General features: G+C 42.4%; 1 protein-coding gene across 2 annotated transcripts; it reads left to right on the top strand.

The window, feature by feature from the left end:
* The first annotated feature begins 1,060 nt into the window (after positions 1 to 1,060).
* Positions 1,061 to 17,701, top strand: LOC133446837 (mucin-2). Of its 2 annotated transcripts, none has more exons than XM_061724971.1 (4): positions 1,061 to 1,220; positions 4,988 to 6,129; positions 10,150 to 12,167; positions 14,315 to 17,701. In XM_061724971.1, exons 2-4 carry the CDS (start codon positions 5,967 to 5,969, stop codon positions 15,515 to 15,517), a joined length of 3,384 nt encoding a protein of 1,127 aa, XP_061580955.1. In that variant the 5' UTR covers positions 1,061 to 1,220; positions 4,988 to 5,966; the 3' UTR covers positions 15,518 to 17,701. The 2 variants fall into 2 exon arrangements, with proteins under 2 accessions (XP_061580955.1, XP_061580954.1); XM_061724970.1 differs by having other exon boundaries at positions 4,983 to 6,129.
* Positions 17,702 to 23,685: the final 5,984 nt, after the last annotated feature.

The raw sequence follows: 23,685 nt of genomic DNA, 5'->3' as shown, positions 1-23,685 counted from the left end.
AGCCAAGATTAATTTTTCCTCTAAATGTTCTTGTTGGACACACCCCCCCCCCAAAACAAACATCAAACATATATATATATATATATATATATATATATATATATATATATATATATATATATATATATATATATATATATATATATATATATATATTTATTGTCTGCAGAGTCAGTTGAAATGACAGGTCTCTGAAGACTGCACCTGCTGGCCAGACTGGTAACCTAACCTGTAATCAACATCCTGCCCGTCATATTCTATCCAACAACCAACACAATACTAGAAAGTCACCCCATGTCTTGTTAGAGGAGGTGCGCTTCCTCCAGCGGTTCAGTGGCTTTAGGGTGAACTGATTCTGTGTATATACAGTACATCGTTCTTGTGAGAGTCGTTCAGTAAAATGAAGTCGAAGACGCAAACACAAAAATCTTAATGTGACAGGATTGATTTAGACTTTGGAATAAAGTGCATCTTTGTTTACTTAAAAGCTCTCTGTGCTCACATTGCAGAAAATTAGGCCTAAATACTTTTTCTCTGGCTGAAGCTTCTGCCAGTGTCTGTAATCTCGATGTTAAATCAGCAAACACTCTTGTAGGGTACTTGATGTTTCTCCAGAGAAAATCATTTTCGGTCATTTGATATATTTTCTTTAAGATGAAAGGCTGGAACTGGAAAGTCTCACATTTCTGCTGCACAGTTTTTACTCTATTTAGATTCCTCTGTCTGATGCATGGCGGGAAAATGGGTCAGGAAAAGAACAGAAGTTGGGGGGTGGGGGGGTACTGAATGGGGCCTACTGGCCCCCCATCCTCCCTCGGTCGAATATGAAAATATATTATACGATAATGTGTTCAGTATGGAAGCTTGAAGGAAACCATATGAAAAGATCCCAGACAAAGAGCCTTCTGTGTTCCAGCTGACCCCCCCCCTCCCATCTCGATCCTTCGTCTGCCTCGACTGAGCGAGAAGGACAGAGAGAGAGAGAGAGGAGAGGTAAAAGGGGGAGGTGTGTATAGAGACTTGTAGGAACAGAAAAGGGGCCGTACACACCCTGGCTGCCTCGCACAGTTAGACCCACCGTGGCTCAGGTGAGCAGCATGACAAAACCAGCGCGCACCAAACAGGAAGGAGCGCAGAGGCCTGGAATTTTATCTGCCGTTGCACCACTGTGACCGCTGCAGACCAGGTCACCTGCAGCCTGTTGTATCCATCTCTGCAGGGTAAGACGCAACCTTTGTTTGGAGGGAGGGGGGCCGGGGAGGGGATCCAGGGGGGAGGCAGGGGACTGGAGCAGAAGAGGAGGGAAACTTTGTAATGTCTTTGTTTGAGTAGATGACAAACATATGTGGCTGGTGTGTGTGTGTGTGTGTGTTTTTTCTTTCTTTTTTTCCCCCTGGGTCCAGACTCGGGAACTTCACTGCATTAGCACAGATATCCCAGCTTTTTGTTCCGTCTGCACGGAGCCTGCTGTGTAGCCAGGTTATAGACTTGAACTTCACTGTGTAACATAATAAGGTGTATCCAATTAAAGACCTGGCTGGAGACTGTATTTACTTACCCATATACATAATTGCTTCCTGTTAACACAACAGGTGAGGCCTATTAACTGCTTTATAGGGGAGGAACAGGGGGTTTTGCTATACACAGTGATGTGTGTTCATGTATATGGAAATTATAAACAACTTTTGGTGTTAAACAAGTCTTATAAGTGCTATAATCCAGTTGTTATCAACAAACAATTCCTACAGTGTTGATGATGCATGCAGACATTTACTTAAAAGACAAAAAAAACTTTGTGCTTTTCCTCCTTTGATGTCTAACAGTTTTTCAGGAGATGACTCTGATAGCTTCAGAAAGCTCCTCCCTCTTGGCATAGGATCTTACACAAGGACTTCAGCTGTTTATCTTTGCCTCTTGAAGTTCTCCACCTGTGATTATGAGAGAAAGATGAGCAGACACTTCATTACAAGGTTCTCCGCTGCATGATTTATGGAAGCACTCCCAGGAAACGCTGCAAAAGGAAAGACAGATAGAAAGAGACATCTCTGAGTTTCATTAGAGACCTCGCAATGTTTTTCTATGTCAGTCATCAGCCTGCACATGCTGAGGCCTGTTGATTATCACAGCTTCCCAAGGACTTATGAGTCAGGAATGCCCATTTTTGAAGCATTACCCAAAATCATTTGGTGGTGGTGGTGGTGGCGCAAATGCCTTTGAAAGGCTCTTTGTCTGAACGAGAGAGAGAAGGAGCAAAGGGCCCTGCTAAAACCCTTTAGCATTTACAGCTGAATGACTGGAGCATGCTGAACTGTAAGGGATCCCAGCAAAGGGCAGGAGATAGCAGACACACAGCAGCTCCGGCCCCGAGGGCCTCGGCCGTAAAAGCTTCCCAGTCAATGGTGCGACGAGACGGCCCATTATAAACTCTGCACCTCACACACTTTTAAACCTTCCAGTGGCTGCAATGCAAGCTCACCTGACGACGTCTCACTTATCTCAACACATGTTTGCCCGTTAGCAACCGACGATGTGCAGATGCCGTCCCCGCGGTGAGAAAGCACGCGGCGAATGAGTTATTAGGGGGCCGACATGCTTTCTACAAGCCGCCTATTGGTGCAGATGTGGAGTCAATGTGCAAGACAACGGCCACAAGCGACAAATGAGTGATTGCAGTTTGTCCACCTACCAAAGCAACTTGATTTGTGCGTCACCAGTATGTGAGACACGTTCAGAGAACTGTGGGATAGATTAGCTGTCGTCGTATGAATCCATCAAGCATTGATGATGTACAGGAACTCTGTGATTACACACCATGCTGCCCCACGGGCCAAACTGTAAATTATATCCTTGATTGTGGCCATTGGGGGGAGGGGTGGTGGAAAACTGTGCAGGGGCACAGGGGCAATGTAGAATACCTTTTGAAGTGCAAGGTAAATAGAGGTGGAGTGGTGGTGAGGGGGGGTCAGGTATGACGAGCAGACAAAAGCCAGAGAGCAGCAGACATCACAAGGAAGCGAAGCCCGAGCGGTACAGTAACGAGCTGAGGAAAACAAAGAAGTGTGGCAGACGTTAGATTTCAATAGCCCTATATGTGCTGGCGATTTGTTTCCTGATCTGGAGTCTGCATCTCTGCTGCCGTCAGACTTGAGCGTCCTACATCTGCTCTCTGTCTGGCAGTTAATAAATATCTCCGTTGCGGATCAAAGAATCCGACCAGATTTAATCAGTCTGGCGATGCCGTGTCAGGACGCGCCTGCAACATGTGTTCATCTTTCTCCTCATTTATCACAGCGGGCGCAAAAGTTTGTCACAACAGAGATGAGTGTTAATGAGAAAAGCATCACAAAGCCACTGTAGTGAAAGGACTTTGTGACAACGGATCTAAAGAGACAACGCAAGCTTTCCAAATGAGATGCAGACTCATCCCAACATGGATCACACATCTGTAGGGGTTTCAAAGAGCTGTTGTCAGAGCGGTTAAACAATAGCGGCCTTTATATCTTCTCATTTGTCAGGATCACGCCAGTAACTGAAATTGGAGTTTTTTTTCTTTTTGTTGTTTCTTCACAGCATGGAGGCAGTGTTGTATTTGTTTAGGATTGTTGTTTTCAGCGGCCAAAGAGCATTTATCACAGAGGCTGTTGGCACAAAAGCAGTAAAAACAAGTTTATGGTTATTGCATATCTTAAGAAAAAATGACGGCGAGGAGTGTTACTGGAAGGTCTGTCTGTGAAGTCATACAGTACGTGCAACGGCCACCCACTCCCAAGTGACAGAGAAGTGACTCACGAGCAACAACAAACACAGCCCTGATCACATTCAAGGAGAGGCAAGTCTGATCAAGGAAAAGGATGTGCAAGCACTGGTTTATTATCACAAACTGTGCCAGCAGCTCGTATTAGCCTCGGCGAGGGAACACGACACTACTGATCTAACAAAATACTTTAAAGGATTATCTTTGTCTCCTTGGTTCACACAGTGTGAAGATTAAACATCTACATTCACTTTCTTAGAAGGTTGTAACACATCACAGAGCCCGAGGCAGAGATAAAGCTACTTTTGGCAGGATTAATACACATTGCCATCACTCCGACCCGATGAGTGAATCGTTACCTTCCTTTTGTCGTAGGAGAGAACACTGAGCTCATAACATTCACCCTTTAACCCGGATGAAGGCGGTTGTCTTTGACAACAGAGGAGTGGACTTTTTCTGCATCACAAATAGACATTTAAATGGATGAAGATTAAAATGTTACTTTTGCAAAAATTCCGAAAAAGAGCGGACTCTATGGGGTCATTGCAAAGATCTGAGAGCCAAAACATCAGAGAGAGGTCCAGTAACGCCCTGCGTCGAGGTCAGAGCGTCAAAAACGTGCTTGCCACAGCCTTTAAGAAACCAGAAAGCAGATGTACTGTAGCTTGTTTAGTGCCTTACCCTGATTTATCATATATGATTAAGTTGTTAATGTCATTGATAAAGTTCTTAGTGACGCCAAGAACTTATCATTTAGAAGCCAATGAGCTACGAGAGCTCAGCTATGTCCTGCCTCTTTGCTTTAGATTGACGCAGTGCTGATTTGACACTCCTTTAGGAATTGCAACCACAAAAACAAAAAGCACAACTGAGAAAGACTTTTAGAACTGATGGAGAGAAAAGCAACGCATAACCCAGAAAGATTACAGCATTCAGTTAGAGATTTTGATGTCCTAAGTTAATATTCTGGGTTTTGAGTCGCAATACATTTGGTATTGAACTGATACCATAAGACTGTCAGCATTAAGATGAGGTATTTTGGTTGACGTGCCATAAAACCGTCATTCTTAATTCTTCAAATCAGACACAAAGCAGCAGAGGGCTTCAAAAAAGCGTGATTGTGATGATAAATTTACATATTTGCATAACATATTAAAAGAAATGTTTATTTCAGTGAATTTGCCTTGTGCAGTACTGCATTTTAATTCTTATTTTCCCTTTTTTGCAGGACAGAAAAATAAAGATAAGATAAAGGGAAGTGAACATTGACCGGCTGAACCCTCGTTCTATCTACAGGCTGAGCAGCTTTTGTTTTTCATACCGGCTGAACAACCAGGACAAATGCAGAAAACTAGCTCATTCAGTACAGTTAAAGAATACGTCTCTAAGATGTAAACTTTACTCCTCAGTTGGGGATATCTGGAAAAAAAAGGAGGGGGGGGGAGAAGAGGAGAACTGCTTTAAGAAACCGTATCTGTATTTGAAGTATGAGAAACAAACAGGAGAGCTGTTTGTATAAAGCAGCTCTAATTGAAAGCTTTTGAACAGTGAATACAAACAGTCGCAGGAATGACCTTTCCAGAGTGAAATGTTATCCCTCACATGCACCTTAACAGCAGGAAGTCGCCATACACACAGTTCCCCTTCACGTCACCGTAGACTTATGATCCCTGAGATAAAGGGCAGATCCCTTTCTCTGGAAGAAAAGTAATGTGCCGGCTGCGGACTGGGATGCAAGCAGAAAGTGTGTGCTGGTGACCGAAATAGAAGAGGAGGACATGCAACATCTGGGGAAGAATCAAGGGGAGCATTAGAAGGATGCAAATAGAGAAAGCTGGACAGTTTCTCAGCGCTTTGTGCCAGATCTTTTACGCAACACAACAAACTTGAGCAACTTTCCTGGCTGTTTTCCATGGGATCACATCCAAGACTCATTGAAGCTGACCCTCCTGGGAGGTCCATTTAGACTGAGAATAATACTTCAAGAAGAACAAAGTAAGAGCACGCTTCTTCCGTCAGATTTCAGCTGACAACTTTTGGAGGGATTACTGCTGAAAGGGGAGCCATGACTCGGGGCAACAACCCGGAACGCTGAGCCGCCTCTTTCTCTTGTCTTTCCTCAGTGTTTTCTTGAAATATATTTGCTGCTCGCCAGTAAGGACTAAAAGAGACAGAAGGAAGACACACAAAGACACTCTTACTGTGTGTCACAATGGAGAAGGGACATTTGTCCCTCCAGAGAGGGGTGAGCTGGAGTCCAGGAGGCTTGACTAAACCTCTCCCGGTGCAGGAGGACATGCACACCTCCGAGACAGACTACAACGCATCATGGGAGAAGACGGGATTCAACAAAGAGCGCACGAGCCGGAAGACAAGTGAGTGTTCGTCACGTTTTCTGTCCTTATTTTATTTTTATTGCTGGTGCAGCAGACGGAGAGCTCTTTATTTTGTTGCTTTGCAACACAGGAACTGTAGTTTCCAGAGGTCTGCTGTCCTGCGTTGATATCACAGCTTGGCTTGGACGCTTGAAACTTTTCTCAAATTATGCCAGAAAATGTAACTGAGAAAGGGACGCAGCACATGAGTGAAACGGGCCGTCCAGACCTGTCAGCGTAACCTGACACAGTGAAAGGTGTACGGAACATCTGTTTTCAGGACTTTCAGGCTGCTGGGATGGAAAAGCAATCATCCAGCTCCGCTCGAGGGCCGTCTTAATATCCAACACAGTCACTGGCAATAACAGCAGAACTTGTGGAGAAAAGGATTTGGAAACTTTATCAGCGTGCTCTTTTTATTTTAAAAGCTGTCAACTGGAAACCACGAAGACGTCGGTACTTCAGCATTTGTATGAAAACCACTGCAGCGTTTCACTGCATGAACAAAAACTTCGGACACACTGCTTAAACTGAGTGTCCAAAGAATAAATAAAATGATGTATTATTGTACAAAAAGTCACATCCATCATGTGTTGGCTCCTAATCTCGGTTTAGGACTGCTGCGCCACCAACACCCTTCCCATCACTCATTTACTCACTAATTAGTTTCCTCAGGTCACCAAAAACAATACAAAGGTCCTGATAAAAGTTCAACACTCCCATGCTGAGATTTTTTGATAGTGGAGCCTTTCTCCTATGAGTTTGACTGAAAGTTCAGGTCTCGCTGAGTCTGGTAAGATCCGAGGACCCGCGCTAATCCCCGCCTTTCCATACCGCTTCACACATCAACCTCGGGGGGCCTGCCCTGTCATCCCACTCGCCCCTCCGAGCCATAACCCGGAGAAAGATAACATCCGACGGGGTAATCTGACCTTTGATGCACAAATGCAGGGTTGCCGCCCCCCCCCCCCCCCTTCTCCCGACAAGAATCCTGCCGCTGTGGCGGGGAGGAGGAGGTGGGGTGTTTTTCCCGTCAGCTCTCTTCCACACAGGAATGAAAGGAAGGGACAGAGGGCAGAAAGATGAGATAGAGAAAGTCTAGTGGTGGAGGTGGGAGAGAAAGGAGGGGTCGGCGTTGTGATGTAGAGGCTCTTGCATCAGGACAGGAAATTCCTGGCCTGCCTTCCCAGGTTGGAGCTTAAGGGCCAAGGGGGGTTCAAAGAGGGCAGACACTTGGTTGGGGAGAGTGCTCACTAAATACATGCTGCATATCCCAACCCGATGCGGAGGGCAGCAGGGGTCAGGCGCTGGAGCTGTGCAGTCTCAGCGGTCTAATCCGTGTAAACATAAGCTGCAGCATCTCTGGTGTTGCACTTCAAAGATCGCAACAAATGTCAGATGCTCCCCTGCCATCACAGGACATGACAGAGATAAGCTGCTCAATACTCACCATTGACTGGACACCACTCCAGAAATGTCAAAACATAGTGTCAGCGCAGCTCCTGCTGCCACATCAATACTCTTCCAGCGGAAGCGCCTTTGTTTTTATCCCCTCGTAGACATCTCAGCATTTAATAATTAGTGGAAAGCATGTGGAGGTGGTGATGGACTTTTGAAACCGTGAAACAAAGCTGGAGGTTGAGTGACACACGGCACAGCCTCCAGCTACAGACCCCTCCTCCATCCTCCCTCCTCCCTCCTCCATCCTCCCTCCTCCCTCCCTCCCTTCCTTCCCTTCTGCCTCCCTGCCTCCCTGCCCGCCTGTCTGTGTGCTGATGGACCGCGGAGAGAGAAAAAAAGAAATCCGATCCCATGTCTCGCTCCAGAAAGGGGGGTGTGAGGCTGTGAGACGCAGTTAAATTGAAAACTCTTGTGGAAGTACCGCGACACGGCGGAGGTCTGAGTTTTTGACAGGGAAAAAGGTAAGGCACTGGATGCGCTGACATCTGCAGGCGAGAAAAACTTTCAGAAAACTTGAGGGGACGTTTCGTAAATCTTAGGTACAAGGTAACTTGTTGGTGCCACTGTTTTCATTTCGTAATACAGACTAAAAACACTTGTAATTCTTTCTTCATGACTGAAAGTGAAATCCACTGAGGCTTTTTGGCTGATCAGTCTATCACGTGACATGTGATTTATATACACTTTGATTGATGTTGGTTGATTAACATCATCGTTTAAAACGACACTGAATTCACCTGTGATTTGTCAGAAAAACTTGTAAAGGGATTTACACCTGCAAGTGATTTCATCACGAATCTGGCTCATGCTCACTGTAGATGTTTCTAGTGAGGAATAAGAATAAGACCTGTAGGTGTTCCAGGTCATATTGACAACACTGACAGAAACCCCCAGAGCAGTCAGTAAGTACCTGTGTGATAAGTCGGTTTGTTTCTCTGCAGCAGTGTGTAAACGAAGGTGCTTATGCTCACGCCAATATTAGAGAGAGATGTGCTTGTCTAAGAGCTTTCTGATAATGCTTTTATCCACCTTAATTGCCATGGATATGTCAGTCGCTGCATATATATATGTTTTGGCTTTCAATAATAATAATAGTATACATAATACTGATCTATTTCTTTGTATAAACAGCTCAGCGTCTTTTATATTCTTTTAAAGTGTAAATACACTGCCATGTTGATGATCAAAATGATCATTAAGATGTTGCTAAGATATTAAACACAAAGTGTTGAACCTTTGCTTGGTTTATGTAAAAGGGCCACGCAAAGAGTTAAATCAATTACTAGGAGAGCAGACTGAAAGTCTGTAAAATCAACGTCAGACACATAATATTCCCTTTTGCTGGAGGAACAGTCATGTAAGCATTATCTAGGGTGCCAGGAAAAACCACGTTTTGAATCAGCTCTGCAGGACAGTTTTACAAGTGATGGATTTACACTTAATTATTGTGATTGGCACTCAATTACATCAAATAATGTAGCTGTCAGAATCCATCGCTTTATGATATGAACGCTGTGCCAGCTGAGAAAAGTCCCGGGGGTGGACATTAAATATCTTCCATCAGTCAGAGGATTGTGAATTGGATGAATAATCTACCAGATGTGTCACCATGACAACTGCTTTTCCTTTACAATGCTCATCAAAAGAGTCTCTGTTTTTATTTTTGGAAAAAGAAAGACCAAGACATCCACATGCAACTGTGATTTTCCTCTCACGAGCTTTGAAGTATGATGCAGTCACTGCATTTAAGATGGGAACACTTGATTGTATAGTATGTTTATAGACAGAAGTCACAAAATGTCTTTTTTGGAGGCTGTAGGTTGTAAAAGTGGTCTATTAAGGGTTTGAGCTGCAGTTTTGCACAAATTAGCTACAGAGAGAAACCAAAGGCATGCTGGAAGCGCAGGCGGGGAGTTTTCTCAGCAGCGGAGGAATGCTCAGGGAGGGACCGCTGCAGATGGCAAAGGAAATAGTTCCATAGCCTGAAAGAGAGCTCTTTAAGCTCGGAAAACAAACTTTCAGTATGAACCAAGGCGAGTTTTATCTCATGATTTCAATGTAACTAGTAAAGCTCCAGAACGGATGGACAGTGATCACCATCTTCTTGCTTGGCTGCTGTATTTCACACTGACCTAGATATTTTTATTAACTTAACTTAATAAACTGTGTCTCTTTCTGGAGATGTTTATTTCAGATGTTTCTCGTCCTACGCCTACTGGCTCCTTTTAGACAGCCCTGGTCTGCAAATATCCACAAAGTCCTTTTTTTCCCCCCTGCTAGATGGGTTGGAATCAAAAGCACGACAAACAACTGTTAAAAAGTTTGTGGTGCAGAACCAGTTATGTGGGTTTTGAAAGGAACATTCAAACCCAGACTTGTTAAAATTTCGTGCCTTGTTCTATTCGTTCATAAAACTGGTTCGGTTAGATTTAACAAGATGTTCAGGGAGTTGTCTTTGCATAGAGGGTCTCCTTTAAAATTAATCGGGCATCTCTGTTAAGTGACTGGACATATTTAACTCAGTGTCTGTTCCCTTTCCCCGTGTCTGCATCTCCTTAGATCTGACCAGGAGCGCCAGTCTATCAGAGACGGAGCTGAAGGAGAACCGTGTGAGGAGTCAGATCATCGCTGCTCAGCTCACCATCCCCTCCAACGCCAGCTCCACCTCCAGGGGTGTGCAGCTCTTCAACCGGCGCAAGCAGAGAGTCAGCGCCTTTACATTTGAAAGCGGTGGGCAGAATTCAGAAGTGGATAAAGATGAGAATGTGAAAAGCAGCCCCGTGCCCAACAAACTAACATGGGCAGAGCGGAGCAGTGAGGAGAAGGACAGAGAGCTGAACTTTCAGAACATCAAGCCGCTCTGTTCGCCACCTGTATACCACTCTGTAGGGGATATCATGGAGGAGCCCATCCAAGATTTCCACAAACAAAACATGGACAACAATGTTATCCAAGAGAGACATTTCCTCCCCGTCAAGGAGGAGCAGGAAGAAGAGGAAGATGTAAGAGATGAGATTAGTGCGGAGTTGGAGGACAACGTTAAACAGGAAACTCCAGGAAGTAATAACGCTGATCCACATGTGGCGAAGCAGGGTGAAACGGGGACAGAGACAAATGGGGGCCACACTCCTGGAAACCTTCTTAATGGCTGTAATAGCACCTTTGGACCTGAGAGGATGTCGTTACCCTCGTCCAAGCAGACCATCATCAACAGAACTGCCAGACCCTTCTTCTCACCGCCCACAGTGCGTTCTCCCGAAGCAGAGAGCCCTGTCATGGACATCCCCAGCCCTCCATCCTATTCCACTCCCCCCCTCCCTGCTTCCACTGTCCCACAACCTGCTGCGTTCGCACCTCTGCCTCCACCTCCGTCATATCCCACACCTCCTCTGCCGGCCTTCACAAACCAACCCCCACAGACTTTCTACTCTCCTCCACCTCCAATCCCTCCTTCCATGTCTCCTGGCTCTCCTCCACCATCCATATCCCAGTTTGGGCCTCCCACAGCCCCAAAGCCCTCTTCCTTTGTTCCTCAGCCTGCTGGAGAGAGAAAGGCAATGGCGCCACTCAAAACAGGGATACTTCAAGAAGGTCTAGCTAGGAGGGCAGGTAAAAAGTCAATGTTCACATTCAAAGAAAAAACAGTGGTAGCTCCAAACCCTGAGCTACTCTCTCTGGTCCAAGGGGTGGATGAGAGGAAGAAACATGGAAACAGATCTGCACCGGAGCCGGCCTCTGAAGAAGAGTTACTGGCCTTAGGTGCAGAGGCCTCCAACTTCCTTGTCGAAAAGAAAGACAAGGCACAAGGGGCGACTGCTCCAGAGTGGGCCTCCTGTCTCAAAAGTTCAAGGACCCGGCCGCGGCCAGAGCATCAGCCAGAGCAGACTCTCTCGAATGTTTCAGGAAAAGGCGCTGAGCTGTTTACCAAGCGCCAGTCCAGGATGGAGAAATATGTGGTTGAGAATCAAAATACTGGACAAATTAGGTCTCCGTCTCCTACGATGTCTCTTCCACCGTCTTGGGTTTATGCATCAAACATGCCTGGCAGGGTTAAAGCCATCGCTAAGAGCTCTGACGTCGGTGCGCAGGTTTCACAGAATCTAAAGGCCCAACAGGCAGTCAGACAAAAACCAAAGCCAGAAGCTGCAGCACCAGAGCCGGTTCCAGAAACATGTCCCTTGGAAAATGGTTGCTCCAAGTTAGAGATGGACCTCTCAAGGCACCGGCCCTACCAGATTAACTCTTCTCTCTTCATCCTTAACCCAGTCAAAGACCCACTTAGTTCTCTCCCCAGAGGAGCACCACAGGCCAAAACCGTACTCTCCACCCCGACCTTCTCCAGACAGACCTCTCAACCTAACCGCCCCCTTCCCAACTTTGGTACACAAAGAATGTCTCCTCAGCTGCCTCTCAGCCCTACAGGAGCACCAGAGTACCCGGCACATCTGGTTTCTGCACATGCAAGGATCAGTTCTCCTATGTCTGCCCTTTCTCCAGAGAGAGTATCCTCTCCTCGGTCAGGAGTGCAGGCACCGAGGCCCACTTTTTCTGCCACGAAGGCAGGAATTACACCACAGGTGTGGAGACCTTTTCATTACCATTTTTAGGAATGTTTCTCACTTCAGAGGGACTGTATGTTTTGTAGACCTCAAACCCCAAGTGGGTTTATTTGCTCTTATGTAAACCGTGTGCCTTGTTCTTCTTGTGCCTTTTATCAGAACCATTTACTGTAGATTCAACTGCTGAAACACTCAAATTCAACATGAAAGAGTGAATAAATTAGTCAGTAAATTTCAGCTACAGTAATCCTGCACTGGTCTACACCTCATAGAACCCTTTTGAGACATGAGATATGCAACACCGATGGCTTTCATTAACCCGTTAGACTGATGGCATTAAGACATTGGCCAGTTTTGGGATAATTCATAACACTTCATTCAGATCCAGACGACTCCCACTAGACATATCCTTTAAGATTCACAGTTTTCCCACAGGAATTGACATTACCGTGTAGAAATCCAATTTCATTCATGGATAAACTGGTTGAACTGTCAATTTAATACTCAAGGCTGTGATCATACTACAATAAAAGTGTAATTGTTGTATGTATGAATGACGCAGTGAGGAACACTTACAAAGCGTCTTAATGACTAAAAGCTCTTTGCGATTTGATGAAGCCATTAACAATATATATTTCATGCCATTAAAGAACCAAACGGAGTCCTAAATTATCTGCAGAATTACAGCACGGTTGTTTTATTTTTTTTCCCTTTAGCACCAAAGTCTATAAAGCAGTAATTAACCTTCACAAATGTTAACTGTTCTTTGATGTATTTAAAATAGGTTTCCAGTCCCAAAGTGGTTTATCACACAAGCACTAATAAATATCCAATTTGACAAGATTTTCAAATACAGAAAGGAGCTCGCACTTTTCCACTTGGCATCATAATGATGCTTCTTCACAAAGCACTTTAACAGGTGGTCTAACATCTGCTTTTTGATCTATGATTTGCGATTTAATGCTTTTCACTGGCATGAAAGTTACAGCAAGAGAACTCTTTCTGTTTGTTTTGTCCCTATTTCTTCAGGGTGATTTACTCTGCCTTCCAGCATGTTTTACCTTGATATATGGCGTGTTTAGTTTGTGTTGTTTTTCAAATCTGCAGGATTTGCATCATAAACCCACACGCATATTCTTGTTATAAACTAAAGCAGTAATTCCCTCATCAATCTGCATTGTTTCAGCCTGCAGTGTTTGTGTCTGTTTCTTCTCACAAACTTCGATTCACTGATCTTTTCTTCTGTTATATTCTGCTGTGTCTTGTAAGTGATTTTATTTTATGTAAGACTGAATCTTCCTTGATTAAAACTTTATGCTAACACTCTGTCATGACTTCTTTTCCTCCTTTCCTGACTTCACAACGCCTATCTCAGCTATTCTTTCCACTTTTTCATATTTAGTGTTTTCCTTTCCCGCCGTCCGTGCTGCCACTGAGAACACATAAGACATATGAATACATTTTAAATGTAGAGATCATTTGCATTTTCAAGACATGGATCAGTTTTTGAACACAGTTTGTGACATTTAAAGTGCTGAAGCAACCATTAAAGATCCCCATAATCCTTTGCACTTAGCTCTGTTTGTACAGTTTGGTCATGTTGACCTTGAGCAGTAAATGTTATAAACCCTAATAAGAGCCGTGTTTCTTCCGAGAAGCTCACAAGTTCTGACATATGACCAATATTATTCATTATACAAGACGATAACTTAGAGAGATGTTTACGCTTGCACTTGAGTGCAATCTCTTCATGTTATTATCTCAAGTAAAGATAGACGGTTTTTAATTGGTGTAAACACAAGATGGAATGCAACCTTTGCTTCGCTTATGTAACTTCATATTGCTGTAAAGGTTAATTACCTCAGGAGGACTTGATGACAGTAACCTGAGAGAGACAGTAAAGACTGAGCCCAAGTGTGCTAGTAGATAGGCTTACTGAAGAAACACACATAGAGAAAGTTGCTGAACTCGCAGAGATTGTTTTCATTCATCTGGGCCTCAGATGTGTTTTCTCAAAACACATTCACCATTTAGATCCATTAAATTGTTCTTATGGATTTGTCTAACGAAAGTGTGACCATATTACATTTTGACAGCTCAAAATCTTAGTTTCTTGTTTTTCAGATGCATTTGTTGAATTAACATTACGTGTCATGTTCCAACAGGCATCAAAGGAGTCCTCACCTGGTGGCGTACCCAGTGAGACACCCACACCCACCAGTACACCCAGACTTCTCAGACGTTTCAGCAGCCCAGAGGGCCCAGCCACTGGAATCAGGTTTTCCTGTAAAGAGTCCAACCAACCTTCCGCCACCATCAGTAGCTCCATCCGTTCAGTCACGTCCCCTGTCACATCTCCTGGTAGTACAAGATCCCATTCCCCTATGCCCCACGAGAACATCCACTTTTCCGCGGTCAACCCCACCTCTGCACCGAGACCTCCTGAAACAGCCACAACCCCCTCTCCCTGGTCTCCTCCATGGGGTTCAAGATGTCAGTCCCCAATGGTCAACCGCTCCTCCACCACCTCCTCCATTTCTGCCTTCAAAACCCCCGAAATCTCCAAAACTCATTCTCCTATTTCTCCGCCTTGGAGTTCAAGATGCCAGTCCCCAATGGCGAGCCATAATAACAAGTCACCCAGTGCTAGCTCTTTTACCACATCCAGACCCTCCCTGACATCTACAGTCACTTCCCCATGCTCTCCTCCTTGGGGATCAAGATGCCAATCTCCAGCGGCGAGCCAGAACACCCAGATCTCCTTTGCCGCTGTTTCCGCAGCCACGCCCTCCCGAATATCTGCAGCCCCGTCTCCTGCCTGTCCTAACTGGGGCTCACGTTCCCAGTCTCCTTCAGTTTTTCAAAGCAAATTGTCCTTTTCTTCCACTAAAGCCATGCACACACCCTCTCCCACATCTCCTGCACAGCCCACGGACGCTCGCTGTATGTCTCCCACTGTTAATAACCTAGACTCTAAAGCCAACCATCGCCTCCTGGCAAAAAATATCATCAATGCTGCAAAGCGTAAAAACAGCCCTTCACCCGGGGCCCTGAGTGGTCACAGCCTCCCTATCTCACCTGTGGGAAACTCCCAGCATGACTGGCACAAACCGCCGACCAGCAGCTCCCAGTCACGGGCGCTGGGTGCGCAGTCCCCTACCTTCACCAGCCCTCCTCCCACTCCAACTCAAAGAATTTGCTCTCCGGTTCGGCTCTACAACACCCGTTCCCTGACCGACTCGGACGCCTCTGTTGAGTCGGAAGATTCAGGCCTTCGGTCGCCCGGCCTACTTTCCTACAACACCTGTCCGCGCGGTTGGGGAGGTAGCCTGAGGATCAAGAGAAACACCGTCTCCACCGACTTATGAGAGCGGGGACAGTTGTCAAATGCAAAATCAGCTTTCGTAATCCTGTGTGGCATGGAATCTCCATAAACGTTGTATCAAGGTAGTTTTAGTACTTTATATGGTTCACACTCCTAGTATGGACCGACAAGAACAAGCTTTGTATAAAACACAGTTGCTGTGGCTTGTACGCTTCTTACATACAGTACCAAAAAAATGCCAAGACTCAAATAACCAAAGATATTTAAATCCTCTTTAGATTAGTATTATACTTTTCAAACAAACTCTCACCGTCATTGCTGCATTCAAACAACGTTCAATGGAAGAATTGCCTTTATCACATTTTAAATCACATTGAGGAGAGACTTAAGGCACATCAAAACAGTCATAACTGCACAGTTTAGTGCTTTTTGATAGCAATTTAGTTCAGTCTTCGATTTCTTTTATTTGTATGACACCTGTCTATCACAAAAAATCATCTCAAGGCACTTTAAAAAGAAAGCAAACGTTCAATACAGTCAAATCCATTACAGGTCAATACAGTCCAGCCATATCCCACTTCGGTCAATTCCTTGTAATTCATTTAATCCAATTCATTCCAATTGAGTCCAGATTTCCCAGTTGCTTGTATAAAAAGAAGAAGAACAAACTCCAGCAGAAGCAGACTCAGGGAGGGCAGCCATTTCCCTTGACCGGTTGGAGGTATGAGATGACAGAAACAAGAGGCTAACAAACACAGACAGGTTAGTCCACACATGCAGAACTTTCCAAAGGTCTACATGTGTTACAGTGGCTGTGGCATTCTGACATAAGGTCTGATTAATTATGCAGCCAGTCTGCACAGAACTGGGAAAAATGAGATTGCATCATTTTTCCAATACAAAAACAGCCAAGCTGCATCATCGTGTATGGTAATGGATTACACCAGTTCATCATCCACTTCAGCGAAAACAGAGTAAATGACTTTATGAATAATCACGGTGCAATAACCAGTTTAACAAAGTGTGTATACGTTGAATAAGTACTGCATTTGATAGAAATGAATGTACGTTTTACAGAAAGGTTTTGAAAGAATGTGAGAGAAAAAACAAGAAAGGTGTGGAGGGTAAGTGAGGCGTCAAAAAAAAGCCTGTTTAATCACGCACTGTTCTCATGCTTCAAGAGAAAGAATTCAAAATTGTTGATTTTTTTTTGTGTGTGTATTTGCTTTTTTGCTTTTACTGATCACCAAAAGTCATAATTATTTTTAAGGCAAGGCAAGGCAAGGCAAGGCAAGTTTATTTGTATAGAACAATTCAACACAAGGTAATTCAAAGTGCTTTACATCAACATTAAAAAAACAAATCATTTAATAAGGACCAGATAAATCATGTCATACAAAGGACTTGTTTGCATGAGGTTTGAAAGCAAAGATGTATGTGGCAGATGTAGAGATGGTGGAAAATGTTTAATTTATGTGAGGAAATGAGGGCCAAAAGAATGTTGTACGTGGTGAAGTGTTTGTCAAATGTCAAAATGATATATAGGACAGTTACATTTAAATCTCTAATGTACATTCTCTATAACTTCTAAAGTTTCTTTTTATACTTGATTTGCTCTTGTGGTCTTTAATTTCAACAGTTAACTTGGCATTCTATTAAAAAAAAAACACACAAAAACAACAAAAAAGTGATTTACGCAAAGAGGTAACTCAAGCAAACCGATGTCTCGTCAACGTGTGAAACTAAGACCGGCGCTGGACCAAAACACCACGCTGCCTTAAAGCCGGAAATGAACTGCAAACATAGCTACTGCCAATGCTGTATTTCTGTTTCAACAGCGGAACCATGTTACAACGTTCTCATCTTGCTCAGTTCTGCACCAGCACAACAGATCCCGTCTCCGGGCCCCGAGTCACAGGCCAAAAGCTTCGGCACACTGCTAAACATTTACCATGTGTATCTTTTGAGTGACAGGAACTCCTGCTACTCGGTGACCTTGCTCTCTCAGCAAGATTAGGCCTATCGCTGTCATGGATTGATTTCAACCTGGGTCACCTCTGGACAAACAGCAGACATCCTCAAACACAGGAAACTAAAATATCAGTGCATCTTTGCTTGCTGGCAGGTTTTATGGTTCTGCAATTTCATGTCAACATTTCTTTATTACAACTCATGTTTCATTCCATAACCAAGATTTCTAAATGAACTAATAAAAAATCAAACATCACTGAGACACCCATTGAGGTATGTCATGATTGTCTTGTGTTTTCTTCCTTACAACACATTGCAATACTAAGGGATATTGCAGAAAACATCACAGAAAATAATAGAAATAATCTGATCCGTATCAGGTTTTACAATGAGGTCGATACAAACTCAGGTGAAGAGCCGCATGTGACTCTTGACTCAGTAGCATCGTTTAATAAACAAAAACATCGGCAAAATACAGAGGCAAGTTGTAATATAAATAAATAAATAAAAAAACATTAGCCTTTATTGCTTCATTAGGAATCGAGATGGTTGGTAGCAAAGTTACAGCTGGGTGCTGCTAATCAATAACATTTGATAAATTGATCATCTGCAGGCGTGAACTTTGAACATAAATAAAAGAGGCTTTTGGGAGTGTGTTGGTTAGGATTTAGGTGTGTGCTAATGAAATGCCAAAGAGGAAAGACATAAGTAAAGGTAATGCTGCTACCCATCAATCTGGGAAGGATTATTAGGCCGCTTCCAAAAAATTTGGAATCCATCATTAATTCAATACATTGTTTTTTTCATGTCACCAGTTTAAAAAACAAACAAACAAAAACAAGTGGTGGCATAGCATTGGTTTGAAAAACTAAATCTGAACAAACCACAACCTTCTTGGAAAAATGTCCTTTGGGCAGACGTGTTTAAAGAGAAGAGACATTTTGCCACAATGCAAAGTGGCACTTTTGGCAAAAAGTGGCACTCTGCATTGCACTTTGCAAACACACTATATTATCACAAATTTGAATAAACCCCATGACTTCTGAAAATAAAGGGGTTTTCGACAGAGAGGAGCAAAGCAGGGATATTTGACGACGATGCACAGCGCCACGTTTAACAACCCTGAAACAGCATAACAGCACTCATCTCAACTGTCAAGCATGGCAGTGGAAGTGCAATGATCTGGGCTAGTTCTGAAGCCACAGAGTCTGGGAACCTAACTGTTATTGAACTGCATAGGTAATCATGAAATGTGAGCCCATCTGTCCGACAGATAAAGCCTGCCTGGAACTGGGTCATGCAACAGGAAATCTAAAACAGAACAGCTGAAAAGGAAAATAGTCAAGATGTTGTAATAGTCCAGTCAAAGTCCAAAACTTATCTTGATTGAAATACTTTAAGAGGGCCTTAAGAGAGACGTGCAAACACAAATGGCTAACAAATGTATTAAATAGATTATAGCAATGCTATAAAGAAGAAAGAAAGGGATAATGATAGTTATACATATAAGACTAATATCTTGATACAGAAGCTGATTACTTCAAGTTATTGCTCTTGAAAGTGGTCATACAACCTAATTGTTCTGGAAAAACTTACCACCTCTGTACAATTTGTTTGTTAGTGATGCCCCGATACCATTTTTTTCACACCGAGTACGAGTACGAGTACGAGTACGAGTATTTTAATTTGTGTACTCACCGATACCGAGTACCGATCCGATACTTCTACCACAAAAATAACTAGGGAAGAGAAATTCAATTTTTCAACAAAACTCGGCCAGCGGGGCTTTCCTCCGCGCTTTAGTCTCATCGCAGGTACATCAACTGCGCATGCGCGGTGCTTCACCTGAAGCCGTCCGTGGAAAACAACATAAACAATCAAATATAATTTAAAAAACAGGCTAAATGAAATGTTACACTCTCTTGTACAGTAGGTGGGGCTATGCACCTTAAAGTTGGTTGCGATCCGCCAATAAAACAGAGAAGAAGAAGAAAAACATAAACAATCCCATTGTTACAGTCTGGTTATATAGAGTGATACCAGTGAGTGAGACTGGCAGTGCCGTTTCAGGCAAGATAGCGACAATTAATGTAAGCGGGATGTCAGCAGGGTGGACATATTTCAAAATAAGGGAGGACGACAAAAGCAAGACAGACTGCGCCGCGGGCTGTCGGCTCGGCTAATGCGGCTAACTGGCTAACGTGGCTAACCGGAATGTAACAATGGAATTGTTTATGTTGTACTGTGAGTTACGTGGAGTGTTTAATAAAGTTCCCTGTGAGTAAGGGTAATACTCAACCGTCCAGTTTGTATAATTAAGGAAGATAGAATTTACTGAAACATGGAACAGCTGGCTGAGCAGCAGCAGCAGATCTGTGGCTGCTGCTGCTGCTCAGCCAGGCTGCTTACTCACCCGGGGAGCCGCGGGGCGGCTCACATCTCCCCCTAGCGGCACTAACCAGTAAATACAACAACAATGAAGTATCGGTGCGTGGTATCGGAGAATTTTTGCGAGTACGAGTATGAGAGCAGTATCGGCATCAGCATCCCTAGCTTTTTGTAATATGTTTTAACCCCTTTAACCACTACAGACGGACACTGAATGCATTTCGATGACCAGGAATAAGAATTGAGTGAGAATTAGTAGAATTAATTAAGCATTGCATGCAAATAGGTCAGAACATACATCATGCATCTCAGTTCAGGAAATGACCCAGAACATGGGATGACTTTGAACACCACAAATAATGACTAATCCTTACGATTCTGATGAACAGGTCATTGTAGCGTCAGAGCTAATCTTTTAGGAACTAAATTTTGCACACTCTGTATCCAGGCCAAGACTAATATTTCTATCAGTAGATGTAGTTAATCAAGTGGCCAAGGCTACATTTCCATCACACTACTGTAATAGTGGATGTACTTAGTTGCTCATGCAGTATATTGCTTCTCTACTTTGGCTTAATTTTGGTAAAAAAAATTAATGTCACACATGAAATTGTATGAAGCTAATTTTAAAACCTTTTTAACATTTTTTAAATGTACATCCTGATACATATAATCTTATACTTAATACATTTAATATGAAACAGAGAACTGAAACCATTGAAACATGTTTCTTATGAATGAAAAGGCTAACAAATTGCCTTTTACCCTGAGTTATGACACAAGTAAGATCAACCACTACATGAGTAGAGTTTTAGTCTTGTGTTTTGTTTCCTGTGGTAATTGCATGCTTGTGGTCATACTTTGGGGAATGGCGTGTCCCAAACTCCATCTGCCTAAGGTGAAAAGGGAAACTAAAGCCACATTTATCAGAGGTTCATACACTGCCATCTGTAGGACCCCAGACAGAAGTTCAAATAAGGTTACACTGTTGGGATAGATCCTAAACAAGCACCTTCTTAGATTTCATATATTTACCAATGTTATACATTTTTGATATTAAGCTACCCATTCAAGATTAGATATAAGTAGTCCTACAATAAAATACTGTAAAGCAGACTATAATTGCACAATGTAACATTAGCAGCCGATTAGTATGCTTTTAATTGCATAATCATACCTGATTGGCCCTATTACCTCACTGTCATTGCAGGGGAAGCAAAGGAACAATTGATAGCCATAGTTAAGGTTGTTAAATTCTTAATTAAACACACTAATGTATGCATAGTTAATAACTTGCGTTTTTTTTGTTTTTTTTGATTGCTCTGACAAAAAAAATAAAAGCAGATTTAGCAGAAAAAATAAAAGCAGATTTACACCTGCTCCTAGATAGAAAATAATCAGTGGTTTATGAAGCCCCTATGAAGCACCAGACCACTTAAGTCATCTGGATCTTGTTTGTTGTGTGTCCCAAGAACCAGAACCAAGCAAGGTGAGGCAGCGTTAAGTTATTCTGCTCCTCACCGGTGGAACAAACTTCCTGTAGACCTGAGGTCTGCTCCAACTGTCTGCTCCTATAAATCAGGGTTAAAAACATTACTGTTTACTGAAGTGTACTCTTAAATCAAATACTTAATTGCTATACTCTACTGCCCTTACTTTTCAACAACTTGTGCGTTTTATTATTTTACCTCTTTTCTTATCATTGTATTTCATTGTATTTGTTATTTACTGTTTAATTGTGTCTTGCCGCTATTAATGTTGATGTAAAGCACTTTGAATTATCTTGTGTTGAATTGTGCTATACAAATAAAGTTGCCTTGCCTTGCCTTGCCTTATCACTGGCAGTCTTCATTCTCGAAACATGCACATGGAAATATTTACATTTAGTACTAAAAATCATGTATTTGAAAAACAAAAAAGCAGTCGATGATCACCTTGTGAATGAAGTGATTGATAAACTCTCCAGAATGCTGCCGCACCTGCAGCCTTGCTGGAGTAAAGTCGGATAATAAGTTATAAGTAGGGTTGCCAACTCCCTGAAAAATACATAAGGGACATCTCATCGGCAGGGCCGACCAACCCGATTGCCTTCACCCTTCCTGGCGTGGTGAATTTTTTTAGCCCCTTTTTTGTGTGTGAAACGATTTTTTAACTATTTGACTCACACAAGATACCACCCATACTTTCAAAAACGAAACCAAAAACAAATGTATCAGTCGATTAAAATTAAAACAATAACACAATTTCAGGGGGAAAAAAAATCTTTATAAATTAAACCATCACAGTCCCTTTTCCAACACCGACATCGACATCATTTTAGCCCCTTTTTTTGTGAGTGAAACAATTTTTTAACTGTTTGACTCGAACCTGAATTGAATTAGATGCATATTTTTGAATGCCATGAACACATGGAAAACAAATTATTATCCAGCAAATCACTTTAATACAAAATAACAAAATTAACTGAATCAAATAAGTATCTGTCTTAAACAGAAACCTGTCCTGCTTAACTTAAAATTGTATAAATGAATATAAAACAATAGAAAGAAAGCAGAACATCTATTCTGTAATCGTGCACATTTTTAGTGCAATAAAAAAAAAATGAATAAATAAATACAACACAAACAACCAATAAACAAGATCAAGGCATAATTAAACCGGTCTCCTACAATATCCTAAATTCAAAAATCCAATCTCCCAGTCACCTCTACGATGATCCATGAATGCAGGCGGTTACATTTGTATCGTATATGATCCATCCCACAAGGAACAAAATAACAATCAAAGAAATACACAAGGACGGCAAATTGAGTTCTTTAGAGGTCCCCATTTTTATACTAATAATTGCTTTCTTGTATGTGTTTTTAAACTGTATAAAGTTAGTGCTTCGTTTGATTTCATCATCCAGACCATTCCACAAAGTTACCCCACAGACCGATATGCACAAGAGTAGTATGTACACAAGGTTGTTTAAAATGTAGTTTTCCTCTTAGATTTTATTGTACTTATTTATCTGGAAATTTTTTTTGAATGTTTTCAGGCAGTGCATTATTTCTTGCTTTGAACATTATTTTTTTTTATTATTCTCAATACATGAGTCAAAATATAATTTGCGTGATGTTTGTAAATTTGTTGTACAAAAAACTAGAAAAGAGACTAAAAGGAGATGTATATCTGTTGTGGGAGTTAAACTATGGAATGACGCTAACCTAGATTTACGAATGTGCAGCTCATTATCGGTTTACAAAAGAAAGATTTGTAGAGCAATCTTTGAAAGCTACAAATTTTAATGTTTATTTGTTTTTGTTTGTTTCTGTCCTCTGATATTTATATAAAAAAATGTCTTTACTACTATATATGTAAACCTTATTGGTCCTCCTTTTCTGGTTTAGTTTTGCTATTGTTTGTTTGTTTGTATGTAGGAGAGGCATTAATATAAGCACTATGCTTCTGCCTGTGCCTTTTCAGTCACTATTTTTTCGATAATGTTTGTGTTGATAATGCTTGTACTGTGATGTGACTGAATAAAGAATTTCACTCAATCAATTATTGCTGTTTTAATTTTCACTTACTACTTTAGTTAGTTTATAAATACGGGACGATTATGTTCTTCAACCCTAGTTATAAGTGATGCACAGAGGTGGGTAGTAACGAGTTACATTTACTCTGTTACATTTACTTGAGTACGTTTTGGAAAATGTTGTACTTTTAGGAGTAGTTTTGAATCACTATACCTTTTTCTTTTACTTGAGTAGATTTGTGAAGAAGAAACTGTTACTCTTACTCCACTACATTAGGCTACGTTGAGCGGTTACTTTTCTTTTATCCGTGTACGCGTCAATCTCATGACAT

Source organism: Cololabis saira, chromosome 7 (genome assembly GCF_033807715.1).
Source record: "Cololabis saira isolate AMF1-May2022 chromosome 7, fColSai1.1, whole genome shotgun sequence".
Taxonomy (NCBI): Eukaryota; Metazoa; Chordata; class Actinopteri; order Beloniformes; family Belonidae; genus Cololabis; species Cololabis saira.
The sequence above is the reverse complement of the archived record's forward strand: the minus strand, read 5'-3'. Positions and strand labels throughout refer to the sequence as shown.